We start from the raw sequence: 15,454 nt of genomic DNA, 5'->3' as shown, positions 1-15,454 counted from the left end.
ATCTTTTGTCAAGGAAACAATAGAACTGTAAAAGAGATTTAAAAAGTAAGTCTTGATGTGGAGAAAATTGCAACATTTTTTCTCTATCTCTTTTATATAATACCAAGATGAACTTGTTGACCAAATTGTGATGAGCCAATGAAGTTGATGGCAGTAGTTTCTGGATCAACAAAAGTAGTGGGCAGGCATAATTTTATGATTTAAGCAAATACTTTGCATGAGAAAACTACTGTAAACTGAGTACGGACAAATCTTTAAACTATTCCTGCTTAATTTAGAGGAAACATCTTTTGCAACATAATCTAAAGAACCAAGCAATCAAAAGTAGATACAATAATACTAAATGGACCACCTGACTGCCTGACTTTTAAATGTTTATGTATAAATATATTTCCTAAAATAACAATTTATGGAAATCACAGTCACATGTACAGATGAAACTGAGCTTTATAGTTAAATTAAGATTCAATTCTCTGTAAATCTTAATATATAATAGAATAATAAAATAAGAATGTTATTTATGTAAATAGTTAAAACACTGCACATCCGATACTAATTGAAAATGTTATCATACTTATGTGTTTTATGTTTTATGTTTCTGTTTGAATGTTTGTTTTTCCTTTTTTCCTTTTTTCTATTTTTTATTTTCTTTTGTTTTGTAAAAAAACCTCAATAAAGTTTCTATAAAAAAAAAAAGAATGTTAGAATCTATGCTCACTGGGTACTAATTACTGAGAAGAGGAAACGGTCAGGAGAGTGTTATATTGTGATTCCTCCTGATTTAAGGTATTCTCAAAAGTATATGACTGGCAACTATAAAAATATGGACCTTTGGTCTTACACTTCCCAACTCCTAGTCTCTTAGTTAGCATTTTTACATTTATTGCAATATACTGGAACGTAAATTGCTAACAATAAAATGAAAATAAACAATGAACAGTGGGAATTGTTACGCACAGGAATGATTCACTGTCCCAACACTGGGATGCAATACTATTTTAGTCAAGGCTGACAAAACAACTTCATATCCTGTTGTGATAAGATAATTTGCAGACTGGAGGATAAAGAGAATCTAGAAGTTGATTTAGATGAGCTATGTAAAAAAAGGAATTTACAAGGCGTAGGGGTTTAAAATATTAATAAAACTACTGAATGACTGAAAACAAATATTCCTTGAATTCACCAAACAAACCACTTCAATAAAAGTTTGTGTTAAAATTATTCGAGTTGTGAAATAAAAAAACATGTTGGGGGACTACAATAATATTCAACTTTTCTATAGAAAAACATGACAATACATAACAACTATGGTAAACATTTTATTATTTTATTTTATTTTATTATTTTATTTTATTATTTTATTTTATTATTTTATTTTATTATTTTATTTTATTTTATATTTTATTTTATATTTTATTATTTTATTTTATTTTATTTTATTTTATTATTTTATTTTATTATTTTATTGAAAAGACAGTGTCATGTCAGGAGAACAATGCAAATAACATACTAATATGTTATTAGTACATACTAATAACTATAACTGTACTATGTTGACTATGGTAAACATTTTAGTAATCAGCAGACTATTCTTTAATTTTTATTTGTCACAGTTGGGATTGTTCTTACAATAGTCTTGAGCTGTGGTACAATTCAATACAAAAGTTTATCAGGTACAGAAAAAAAAATGTATACATATTAAAACTTGCAAATCCCCAGGAAAACAATTTATATATATATATCAGAAGATAAATTGCATTTGCAACAAATATATTCTATCACTCCTTATAAGGACACAAACCTATGAAAGTGTATAAAGTTAAGTCCCACTGATTTTACTGAAGCATATCTGTTCTATGCAAACTGAGAATCTTGAGTGAAATGTCAACTTACATATGCTGTATTCAATTTGTTCTTGTAACAATGCTAGATCTTCCTGCATCCCATTCAATGCAGAAGTTGGAAACCCATGAAAATATAGGCACCAATAGCAAAATATTCTTTTAAAAATGGCCACCAACTTATTGTCTCATAAGCAATTGTAAGTTACCAAGAGTCACTTAGTTTAGTTGGGCGCAGGGGTGAAATGCTCCCAGTTCGGACCGGCTCGGGCGAGTAGGTAGCGATGGCGGCGGGCAGTTCGGAGAACCGGTAGCAAAAATCCCTTCCCCCCTAGCCTCCAGCTTGCTTACCTTCGCTCTTCAGACTGAATCCTGAGCAGCTGGTTCCAACACCTGCCTTGCTTTGCTTGCTGTAATCCCTGCAATCCATTGCATCAGCAACCAACTGAATCTCCCTGCCTGCAATCAAGCTGATTGGTGAGCAGCTTTATCTGCCTGCCTGCCTGCCTGCCTGCCTGCCTGCCTGCCTTGTCTCTTCAATTGGGTAAGTTTTTTTCCCCTTTGGGAGCTTTAAAAAAAATAGTTAATTGGTTTTTTTTTGTTGTTCTTTTTTTAGACCTAGCCATTTAAAGTTTAGGAAGTTTTAAATTTAGTTGCTTTTATATAAAAATAAAAATAAAATAAAATAATATTTGTGCAGCTTTCTGAGATTTAGTGTGTTTCTGTAGTGTTTCACTCTAACTACACAAACACACAAAATCTCACAAAGCTGTATGTGGAATTTTGTGTGTGTGAAAGTTGTTTTTTTGGGCTTTTTGTGGCTGTGTGAGGTTCCTACTTGTTGCAGGGGCCATTTTGGGTCTAGCACAGCTGCTTTTACATTGTGGGTGAGCCAGTTGTGTTGTGTTGTGTTGTGTTGTGTAGGTTAAAAAAGGGCAAAGAAGTGACGTCAACTTGGCCACGCCCATCTGACCACCAAGCCACGCCCACCCACTAATTAAGCCACGCCCACAGAACCGGTAGCAAAACTTTTTAGATTTCACCCCTGGTTGGGCGGATGTAGAAATATTGACTGATTTACTAAATATGACATCCATATGGGCTGAATTGTCAGTCTCTCCATTAGATGCAGTGAATAGTTTGTGGTTTATTAATGTCAACCTTACAAGATTAAAATATCAAAAGCAAAGGATATTTATAAATATGTGTTTAGGAATTTTCAGTTTAAGAAAATTGAAGGGACTGTTTCAAATCCTATCATATGAGCTATAAAATTATTTGAGTCTTCAATTCAGACCAAATAATCTAAAAATTTCTATTTAGAAGTAAAAGCATTGCATTACTAATTTTCTTTTAATGAAATGTATAAATCTATAATGTATAAATCTATGATGTGCATGTGAATATAACTTCTGCAAAGACAAAACAATTCTTCTCCTTCCACTTTTTGAGTATTAAATATTTTGAACATTTTCTAACAAAAGGCCCCATTATTTTTCTAAAGCAGTGAAAAGTAATCCACAGCCTAGATTTCAGAAAAATATCAATATAAAAAAATGGTTTAAAATTGCTATTTAATTGTAAACAAAATACAGAGCTTAATTGAAAATCAACTACTTATCTCTGTGCCTTATCCCCTTGATAACATATACAAATATGTATTTCATCTCCAGTTGAAATGCAGATACAACAAATATCCACCCTTACAATTGTAGAGAACAGACACAATGATGTTAAAATTATATTTTTAACAAAAAAAAAATCTAAACTGTGGCTTTTCTTGATGTTCCAGGGGGAGAGCATTCTCTGTGGGGGCCCCTACCCTCTGGAATGAGCTGCCCCCAGAGATTCGTAGGCTATCCAACCTGCGTACCTTTCGTCGCACCCTAAAAACATTATTATTCCAACAAGCAGGGCTGGCCTAAATAATAATATTTTACTATTTTAATGGGTTGTTTTATTAGAGTTTTCGGCCAATTTATTTAATTGTTTTAAATTGCTTTTAATTTTTATATTGTCATGGTTTTATTGCTGGCTGTACACCGCCCTGAGTCTTTCGGGAGAAGGGCGGTATAGAAATTTAATAAAATAAAATAAAATAAAATAAAATAAAATAAAATAAAATAAATGTTATGTTGCTACAAGTTTCATATTTTCAAATCTCTTTTTTTCCTTGTACATATTGTATAATGGGGCTTGTAATGTCAAATGTAATGCTTGAATATTAGAAATGTTTTCAACATAATGTAATGCTATGTTTTCTTTTAAGTACTCCCTAATTTCAGATCAATTTTATATATCTTGCAATGGAGCAATACCTCTTATATTTTGGAAAAAAACCCAAAGATTTTCCTGCTTAATCACGCCAAGACCAAAACATACAAAACAACTAGTACTAACAGTCAGTACTATTAAGTAACTGGCACCAGGGAAAAAAAAGCAAGGAAAGGAAAAAGGAACTCAAATAAAAATAATACGAGGGAAAACAAGTTGGTATCATCTGCTCACTCAACATAGCTTATTTCCAAACTTCAGCAGACACTAGAGAATATAAACCAAATATTTAAATCCTTCTTTCAAGACCCTGTACTCTAGAACTATGCAGCACTTTGGATTTAAAAGAAAAGAGATGCTCTGAAGTGTGTGAAGTGTTGACACAGCATCTGCCAGTAAGCCCTTAAAAATCTTACATAAAATCTGAGATCACACAGCTGCACACATTAACCCAGATGTATTCTGAAAATCCTTTTTCCTTTTAAACCCAAAGCACAGCTCTTTCCTATTCCTTTCCAACAGCCATCAAAATATAGATACCATTTGAATTTTTATCTTTTCTCATAGCTATAAATCAACTTGAATGTCATGGGCATTCAAAATAATTACCTTGAAGTAACAGGTCCCTGTGCCTCCCATTCTTTTCTTCCTACTTCCGTCTAATCTAAGGTAACAAATCCATCTCTACACCAGTATTTCTCAACTTTAGCAACTTTAAGATTTTGTGACCTGCTTCCAGAAACCCCCACCACTTGAGGTTGAGAAACACTGTGCTAGATATGCCAAAGGTGCTTTTTCAAAAGGCAACTGGACTTCCTTTGTTTTGCTTGAAGATGTTTCGGTTCTCATCCAAGAAGCTTCTTCAGTTTTTCAGAAGCTTCTTGGATAAGAAATGAAACATCTTCAAGCAAAACGAAGAAGTCCAGTTGCCTTTTGAAAAAGCACCTTTGGGACAACCATGACTTGGATGACTGAGAATATCCATAGTCTCTGTGTTAGGTAATGAAATAATCAAAAAGCCAATACTATCATTCAATATCAGTAACATTTGGTATCCAAAGTACTAGGGATTTGTACTTTCCAGTCAATATGTTTTTTCTCATTGAAAATAGCATCTCATCTGAAAAGATATTCTGCAAGTCTTTTGTTTGGTTTCTCAGTCTCCCAACCCAACAATACAGACTGTTGGTTGTTTTCTGGATTTTGTTTTCAACCAAGTATTCTCTACAGAGAAAGAATGATTTCTTAAAGTTTCATCTTTACCACTAGTAATTAAGAAACCATTTGAATATGTGATATGGAAATACAATTTAAATAAAGTGTATGGTCCACCAGGAGTGCCTGATAGGGGCATAAAAAATAATCAAGTATCAACTGTCCATGACAGAAAGGCAAGAAGGAATCTTTTATCCCACAGACGTTTCTTTTAATATGCCCTCTTTAGAATACAATTATCTCTCAGCACTGGACTAGTTTTATTATGTAAGCTTCCTGGGGAGTATGTGTGTGTTTCGTCTTCATGTACTACATGGAAAACCCAACACTGTAGAATTCACTTCTGAATGGCATTTGTTTATATAAAAAATATGCCGAAGAACATATGCATTAAACTGATGTTCAAGGGTATCTCTAGAACAAGGAACATTGTAATAGGATACAGGAAGTATTTTTTCGCATACAGGAAGTATTTTTTTAAATGCTCCAAACTGATGGATAATTTTTCTTCCATGACAAGAAACTATATTATAGTAAATTATTAAGTTTATATAACTGTCCTCTATCTCTGTTTAGATACATTTGTGATAAAGTTTATTAACTAAAGAATAAATGTGACACTTTTCCCAGGCTATTTGCAAGTACTGGGATGTCATTTAACAAAATTAACCATCATAGAATGATAAAGTCAAGGCCGATGAAATTACACAGTAGTGCTAACATGATACTTATCAGCAGCAATAAATATTTTCTGTTACAATTAAATATTAAGCAAGTGGTTAAGTAACTCATACATTAACCAATCAATCAACAACAATAAAAAGCTCCTACTTAGAATAAAATATCCTTTATGTTGCTTCACACAGAACTCCAAATTAGTAACCAAAACTGTGGGAAAACTTATGAGTGCACAAGCAGAATATTCTAGAATTCTCTGGAACATTTTGTTCCTCCTTTGGCTCACATAGATCCAGATGTGGCTTCACTATAGTTAATTATTGCATATTGCATTTACTATCTATCAAGTCTATCAACAGACATTAGGAAATGACATCACCCTTTATGACAGCAGTTATACCAAATTCAAAAGCTGAAATGGCAACTTTAAAGAACAAGTTTTGATCATGTTCTCCCCACCCCCACAAGCTACCTCTCACTATGACTCTTCTTTAGACCGTAATGTAAGCACCCAGACTGACTTATAGAGCATGAAGGAAGAAGGCCATTTACTGAGGCTTTATACATTTCAAAAATATTTCTGGATATATACTTCATAACTTGCATGAATGTAACACTTCTCCAATGTATATTCAAGGGGCTTTTCTATTTTCAGGTCCTGCATGGGCATCAACAAATATTCTGTTGCTTTTCCCAAGCAACAGTATGGAGATTCCCAATCATCCAGGTCATGGTTGTCCCAAAAGTGCTTTTCAAAAGGCAACTGGACTTTTTTTGATTTTTTCCCATCCTTCTTCCTTCTTCAGGATGAGAAGTGAAATGTTTTCAAGGAAAAAAACAAGAAAATCCAGTTGCTTTTTGAAAAGCACTTTTGGGACAACCATGACCTAGATGATTGGGAATCTCCATACATATTCTGTTGTTTGTAAGAAACAGATTAAAGTTGCTGAGACTTTTAAAGCAACCATTTTCTTATACTTGTATAGAAGTCTGAAAAAATATGAGCTGCTTCAATGAATATCATAGGGGTGGTATGCTCACGAGACTCAAATAACTTTTTCATATCATTTTTGAAGCAAGTACCTGCCATTTATCTAGCTCTAACTTATTATAATGGAACAAAACACACACATGACAATCTGTACTAGCCATTCAAAGGGTAAATATGTACCAGTATTTCAATTTGGTACAACTACAAAGTAAAATTTAAATGTAGAGGAAGATGCACAAGCTTAATCTTTTTTATTATTCAATATTCAGAGATATAAGTGATCACACCATTCTAGCCACCCTACTACCTGTTAACCTGTAATAAGAAGACCAACATAGCAAATTATCTTTTCTAAAGCAAAATAAAACTAATTCTTTCCCTATTCTTATTTTCCCTTCACATACTATATAAGACTATTTATAAAAATTGGAAAGGAATGCAACTTTACAGGCCATCACCTAAGCTACTCAAATCATTTCATTCCAGTAGAGAAATGCTCCATATTGATAAATACTTATAACACAGAAATTATTACCTCAAAGCACTTTATTACAGGTAGTCCTCAACTTACAATTCACTTAGCGACCGTTCAAAGTTACAATGGCATTGAAAAAGTGACTCATGACAATTTTTCACACTTATGACCGCTGAGCATCCCCAGTCACATCATCAAAATCTGGATGCTTGGCAACAGGTTCATATGTATGACTGTTGCAGTATCCTAGGGTCAAGTATGATCACATTTTGCGACCTTTTGACAGGCAAAGTCAATGGGGAAGCCAGATTCACTTAACAACCATGTTACTAGCTTAACAACTGCAATAATTCACTTAACAACTCTGGCAAGAAGGGTCGTAAAATGGGGCAAAACCCACTTAACAAATGTCTCGCTTGTTTGGGCTCAATTGTGGTCATAAATTGAGGATTACCTGTAGTTGAAAATTAATGCATAAGATTAATATAGTAAAGAACCTGAAGTTTTGATTCTTTCCAATTTAACTGCTGCAACTGTTTCAACTGTTTCAACTCTTTAAATTAGGGGAAAAAATAAAGCTGAAATTTCATTTACAATGACATAGGTTTAACGCAGGGGTCAGCAACCTTAAACACTCAAAGAGCCATTTGGACCCGTTACCCACAGAAAACACCGGGAGCCACAAAACCATTTTGACATCTAAAATGAAGATAACACTGCATATATCATTTTTTATCTTTATGCTATGTATAAAAAAACGATAATGTGCTGCATTTATGAAATCAATGAACTGCTACAGAGAAAACAAATTTTTATTTCTCCATGCAACAAAAACATTTTGAACTCTGAAAAAAAAGATGGGTTGAAAAGCTCAATAAATCATGTGCCGGAGGGTGTCACACATTGGTGGTTGTGACTCATATTTTGAGCGACAGGGAGCCGCAGCAGAGGGATGAAAGAGCCACATGTGGCTCCAGAGCCTTGAGTTGCAGACCCCTGGTTTAATGGAACTTTCCTCTGTAGGGGTCATGTATACGTTTGTACTATATGTTCAAGATTGGAAAACTGAAAAGGACTATTAGTACTGTGCAATTTAAGAAACTGCACAATACCAATGGAATTTACACACGAACAAATCACAAATGTGCTCCTAGGGGTTTACAATCTATAGCTCTTATGAACAATAGTTTTTAAAAAGAAGAAAGGGAATATCTGTCAAGACATCTATGGAAATAGCAATCATAATACAGTTCATTACTAGTTCTAAATAACTCTTTTGTAGAAATGTCAACTAAATACAGCATTAAAATGATTTATTCAGCAACCTGATGAAACCACAGATGTATATTGAGACTTATTTCTGCAATAACAATTCTCTTTTGAAAAAAATTTCAATTGCTGTATTCCTCTCTACATCAAAAAAAAAAAAAAACCTGCTATAAATCTCCAAGAACATATTTGTTAGCGCAGACAAATAGTATGCAGAGGTTAAATGGAAAACATCTTCCATTCCTCTAATAGACAGACAGAATTGGATGCAGTTAATTAGCTATATCTTTATGGAGAATACAGAATATATTACGTATAAATACATTACAAATAAATAGCCAAACATTTGTCAAATGAACTTGAGAATTAGTGTTAAAAAACAAAAGGTCTAACAAAGATAACAGTATATATCCAATAAAAAGATTAATGTAATACTTTATTAGTTAATTAGCTGAATTATTCAGTAATTATTTTAAAATATTTTCAATAGGTATATACATAGTACTTACTTGCATGCAGCCTTAGGATTTGCATTTCTTGAAAGCAGTAGTTCTACACTCTTTAAAATCTGTTCTTCTGAACCAGATGCAGTACATGCAGCCATCAATACTGAATAATCATCTAAACAGCAATTGTTAAGAAATAAATTGGAAAAGATAATCAAATCTATAGAATAAACCGGACATAACAAATGCGGGTAGTCCTCGACCTACAACAGTTCATTTAGTGACTATTTAAAGTTACAACAGCACTGAAAAAAGTGACTTATGCCTGTTTTTCACACTTACGACTGTTGCAGTATTCCAATGGTCACATGATGAAAATTCAGAAGCTTGGCAACTGGTTCATATTTATGACAGTTGCAGTGTCCTAGGGTTATGCAATCAGCTTTGAGAACTTCTGACAAGCAAAACCAATGGGAAATCCATATTCACTTAACAACCATGTTACTAACTTAACAAATGCAATGATTCACTTAATAACTGTGGCAAGAAAAGTTGTAAAATCAGGCAAACTCACTTAGCAAATGTGTCACTTAGCAACATAACTTTTGGGCTCAATTATGATTGTAACTCAAGGACTACCTGTACAAAAAAATATACTTATTACCAATATGGCATTGAATTATAAAATGAATTATCAATGTTAGTCTCACACCAAGATTTCAAAAAACTTAAAAACAGACCAGTTGAATCAGGGCCAAGACACATCTTAGAATTTTATTTCTCATGTTACTCAACAAGACCTTACTGGGGTGCACCCAAACAGAATGTAGAGACAGACTCTTGGCTTTTTTCTCCTTTAATTGGTATGTGGAGGTTTGCTACCTCTACTCTGGAGATGATAACATATAGTCCTCAATTTACAATTGGTCATTTAACAATTGTGAAATTACAAGGGACTCAAAAAGTTACTCAACACCTGTCCTTGAAGTTAGGACTATTACACTATCTCTGTAGTCATGTGATCACATTTCAGGAGCTTAGGAACCTGTTCACACTTATAACCAGTTGCCAAGCACCCCATAATCACGTGATTGTCATTTGCAATGTTCTCTGCTGACTCACTCAGAAAGTCAATAGGGAAGCCAGCAGGGAAGGTTGCAACTTGCTACTACCTGCTGAAGGATTTCCCCTGTCCTACATGCACTGGGGAAGGTGGGGGAATGGATCCTGTGGTGATCTGGAAAAAGAAGCTGGGATCTTGAAGATCCAAACTTCATTTCTCCAGCTGAGCACTTGTGTTCCGTTCTCAGTACAGAGGGGATGGATCCCAAAGATCTGAGCTTTGTTTCTCCAGCTATCAGGAATGAAAGTTCAGGACTACACATGAAGTTACAATTAAACTGATTTATTACGCCCTTTTCTAGACAGGGAAACCCTCTGTACGGTCACTCAGGCTCTCATTATCTCTCGGTTGGATTACTGCAATGCCCTCTACATGGGGCTGCCCTTGGGGTGTACCCGGAGGCTCCAACTGGTCCAGAATGCGGCCGCGCGAGTAGTTACGGGTGCGTCCCGCTACTCTCATATACCACCACTATTGCGCGAGCTGCACTGGCTGCTGGTGGTTCTCCGGATTCGCTTCAAGGTGCTGGTACTCACCTATAAAGCCCTTCATGGCATGGGCCCGGGGTATTTGCAGGATCACCTCCTACCGGCCTCCCACCACCCAGTGCGCTCACATAGGGCTGCCCTCCTCCGGGTCCCCTCAGCTAGACAGTGTTGCTGGCGGTCCCCAGGATGAGGGCGTTCTCTGGGCCACACCGACCCTCTGGAATGGGTTGCCCACCGAACTCTGGACGGCCCCCAACCTCCACACCTTTCACGCAGACCTAAAGACATGGCTCTTCCACCAACTTCCCTGATCTGCCCTGGATTTTAATTTGGGTATTTGGGGATTTTAATTTGGTTTTAATACTATTTAATTTTTACTTATTATCGGGTTTTCTATTGTTGTGAGCCGCCCCGAGTTCTACGGGAAAAGGGTGGCATATAAATCTGACAAAATAAATAAATAAATTACTAAGCATGCCTCTGCACAAGAGTCTACTCAATTATAGATTAGCATTATTTTGACATTGGATAAGGGTCAACAGAAGTCACAAGGGGTTAGACTTAGTCCCTTTGTGGCTATGTAGAGACTCTAGGCTGATTGGTCTTTTGACTCTGCCCCCCAGGTTCTACCATTCCTTCTCCTATACCAGCCCAGTGCAGGAGTTCTCATCCATGCACAGAAAGGAGCTTGCCATCCCTCTATCAGGAGGCAGCTTTTTTACTCTATCTGTTTAACAACCACAACTGGAAGAGCCAGACTGCAATCCTTAAGTGAAGGAGTCATGTGGACATGTCACATAATGACTGCACATAACATGTCACATAATGACTGCAATGACTTATGCTCACAAAACAACTGCCCTGACTTAGGGCAATTTCAGGTTCAGCTGTGATCATAAGTTAAGGACTATTTGTATTGGTTTCCAGTTAGCTGTAGCTTCCAGGGAATGAAGCTGCTGTCTTTCTACTTTTAAAGAAATGTAAGGCACAATACAATCAGTTAAAACTCTCCCACAACAGACAAAATTTGTTTGATTTGGGGGAATTTCAGAATAACTATAGGTTAAAGGCATGGTTATAACATGCATTTTGTTCTTTTACTTCCCAAAACAAATGCTAAAGAATAAAAATGTAGGTCCCTCATTTTAGGGCTGAATCATCTAAAAGTAGGTTACAGATTGCTGACTCATGATGCATTGCTCTTACCAGTATAAAGATGCACAACATTTAAGGAACAAAGTAATTTAGTAATAGAACTGCAATTCTACATGACACTCAAAACAAAGTAAAAGTAAAGTAAAAGGGCACAACCCAAAAGCAAATTAAACAACTGCAGGATAATGAAGAACATGGCACAAATAGCGGCAAGGCATTTTTGGAAGTACTGACAGAATAAAAAGAATACTTTACACATGATGTGTTTAGTTTGGTCTGGCACAGTCACTGTTTCTTTAAATAAACATTTATTTTTATTATTATACAGAATGCTTAAGATTACATCCTTGAAATGATCCATTTATAAAACTCACCCTTCTCAAAGCTTGCATTTGCACCTCTGCTTAGAAGGAGATACATAAGTTCCACATTCGCAACACTAGCTGCATACATGAGGGGAGTCCATCCAAACTTAAGGCTAGATTCTACATTTATGCCTGTAACATTTATATATACATTTAATAAAACACAAATCTATAATATATATTCTATTATAGAATTCTACACAAGAAAATGGAATATTAGGCAGAGGTATTATAGATGGGGTCACCCACTATCTACATATGGCTCTGCCAGAAGTTTATTTAAACACAACTACTATTCAGTCTTCCCAATGATGCTCTCAATAAAATGCAATCCTTTACCAACCCCCCCCCCCCATTTCTTATTTCTATAATATCTGTCTACCCTAGACCAGACTTTTTATTTAATAACTGTAGGTTCAAAAAAGCAACCCCCCCACTCCATAGCATTTAAATATAGCACGCCACAAACAAGCCTGGGACAGATTGTCTTGTGACATACTGATATAATTTGTACTAATATTTCTCAATTTGGGTGGCTTATATCTGCGTAATGCTGGCTACATTTAGCCAGTTCTAAATACTTTTTATAATATTTTTAAGCCAGCAAGATTTTATTTTATTCTATCTATCTATCTGTCTGCCTACCTATTTTATTTGCCACCCATCTCATGGTTCAGGCAACATTGGTGATTAATAATTAAATAATAAATATCAGATTACTATATCCTTCACCAACCAATCTGCTACAAACCATAGAAACCAGATGAGTAGACCAATAAGAAATTTTGATTTCTGTAGTATCTGCAAAATCTATAAAACTTATATTGCTATATAACTAGGCTAATACCCTTTATTTTAATAGAGTTTTATTTTTTACGGAGTAAAAAAAGATGCCATTATAATATCCATTTATACAATTAAGCCAAAACTTACATTGTTTCATACAAATTAAAATACGTTGCTAACTGTAATTTACAGATATGCACATTCATAGCACACTACCACAAGTATTTATCACTTTTATTATACACATAAAAAGACATTCAATTATCCATATAAAAGTATCTCAAAACAGGAAAATTGAAGTATGAACCAATTTAATTCTTTAATATTTTTAAGGTGAGTCATTTTAGCCTAATGTCTATATTTCTGATTGCCAGAATATGTAACTCACTTCCATTATGAAGTATTCAGGATTTCAGTTTCTTATCAACTAAGGGAAAAAAAGTTAATTTTATTATTTCTTCTTGGAGCACATTTATTATTCTTTTTTCTATTATTAACCTACCTGAAATCTCACTTCATATTCAACAAGGGGTAAATTGACCATTCCGGTCCTAACCTATTTGCTCTTGTCAGAAGACAGCTGTTTCTCAATGAGAGACCTTCACAAGCACAAAAATCAAATTTGATGAAAAAGAATGTGGTAAGACCTTATACAGTATTTAACTAAATACAATCTTAGATTATTCTGTGCCCAGACAAGGAATTCAGATATCCATTAAAGGCCAAATTTTCAAAAAGTGTTAAATTTAGCTGATATTCATGTCATACCTGTATTTAAGAGTTCCTCAATGACAGACAAGTTTCCAGCAGTTAATGCTTTTTTGAAAACTTCATTTTTATCCTGGGTGTGCAAGATTTCATCTAAACACTAGATAAAGAAGAGATTTATGCTACAATACATAAATTTACTAGTTCAATATTAGTAGAAGCACTACATGAACTGCTTCATGAGTTACAACACAAGCAAACATTTTAAAAAACAAATTCAAGAATATTTGATTCTTCTAAGACCACTTTTTAACCACTAATGTACCTTTGTACATCTGTATTTTTTGTGGGTGGTAAAAAAGTGGGTGCACTGAAGAGCCGTGGTGGTGCAGTGGTTAGAATGCAGTACTTCTGCTGACTGACTGCAATTTGGCAGATTGAATCTCACCAGGCTCAGCCTTCCATCCTTCCAAGGTGGGTAAATGAGGACCCCAAATTATTGGGGGCAATATGCTGATTCTGTAAACTGCTTAGAGAGGACTGTAAAAAGCACTGTGAAGCAGTGTATAAGTCTAAGTGCTATTGCTATTACTTGTATACATTCAGAAAAGAGGTTAAGGCAAAATATTTGTTTAGCTAATCAAAATGCACTGGCCAGTATTTGTAAAGAGAATAGGGATGAGATTCAAATGCCATTAGAATTCACTCTCTACATTTTTTGGGTGTGTGTGTGCAACTTTTAAATCAATGTTGACTTCTGCTGACTGCCTAGATAAATCCCTGCAGTTTTCTTGCCAAGCTTTCATGTGTCATTCCTACAGTATTTGGCCCAAGGCCATCCAGTCGACTGCTCCTACAGGCTAGAACTCAATTTACCAGTTTCTAGCCTGCTGTTTAACTACTACACCGAATTGGCTCTTAATTAAAATGTCCTACCACAACTATAAGGCTGGTTTATCATTGCATTCAACCAAGTCACTGCAATTGGAATCACTCCTGTTTTCATAACTGTTCTCTACAATGTTTCATTAGTACTATGTGGAATTACTGATACTGTACAGCACGGGATTTATTTATAAAAATACTTAAGACAGCAGTTTCTCATGCCCGCGCCTTGTTCGTCCCAAGGAAATCGAATCACTGTTTAATTTGCACCTGCTCGGCCGCCATCGACTCTCACCTGGGCCTGGGACATGAACCCGATACCCCAGCCATCGTCGTCGCTCTCACTGCTCTCGTCTCCCCCGGGTACAACGCGGAAATTCGTGCCGTTAGCCATCCACGCTCACCTCAAATTCTCCAAGTCCTCTTCCCACGATCCCCCTCGCGCACAGCAGCTTTCTAGCAGCGTCCCTCCCTAACGCTTTCACCAGCCCAAGCGCAGGCGCGGGGGAAAGCGCGGACGCGGGAGAAGGTGCACAGCGCGAAGGGGCCTCTGCGGTCACGTGTTCCGCATTCTGCCCCATCAAAGAAAAGAAGGCCCGGGGGAAACTTTTGCAATCCTCGTGATTCCATTACTTGGACCTTATTCGTTCTAATAGATGAGACCATAGATTCATAAAGTTTGAAAGAGCTGCTTTCACCCTAAGTAAAGCAGGGTGAAGGGGAAGGTAACTTCATTCGGGGTACTTGGCTCCGCT

At 35.6% G+C, this 15,454-nt stretch overlaps 1 protein-coding gene across 1 annotated transcript in view; it reads right to left on the bottom strand.

The window, feature by feature from the left end:
* Positions 1–15,093, bottom strand: part of ASZ1 (ankyrin repeat, SAM and basic leucine zipper domain containing 1) — a 38,561-nt gene extending 23,468 nt beyond the window's left edge. The window contains exons 1-4 of the mRNA XM_070947578.1: positions 14,995–15,093; positions 13,875–13,974; positions 12,330–12,452; positions 9,253–9,364 (exon numbers count right to left, since the gene is read on the bottom strand). Coding sequence (XP_070803679.1) covers positions 9,253–9,364; positions 12,330–12,452; positions 13,875–13,974; positions 14,995–15,093 — 434 coding nt within the window. The remainder of the gene's footprint in view (positions 1–9,252; positions 9,365–12,329; positions 12,453–13,874; positions 13,975–14,994) is intronic.
* Between the last annotated feature and the right edge of the window lie 361 nt (positions 15,094–15,454).

Source organism: Pituophis catenifer, unplaced genomic scaffold (assembly GCF_029215685.1).
Source record: "Pituophis catenifer annectens isolate HBS135680 unplaced genomic scaffold, rPitCat1.0.hap2 SCAF_7, whole genome shotgun sequence".
Classification (NCBI taxonomy): domain Eukaryota; kingdom Metazoa; phylum Chordata; class Lepidosauria; order Squamata; family Colubridae; genus Pituophis; species Pituophis catenifer.
The sequence above is the reverse complement of the archived record's forward strand: the minus strand, read 5'-3'. Positions and strand labels throughout refer to the sequence as shown.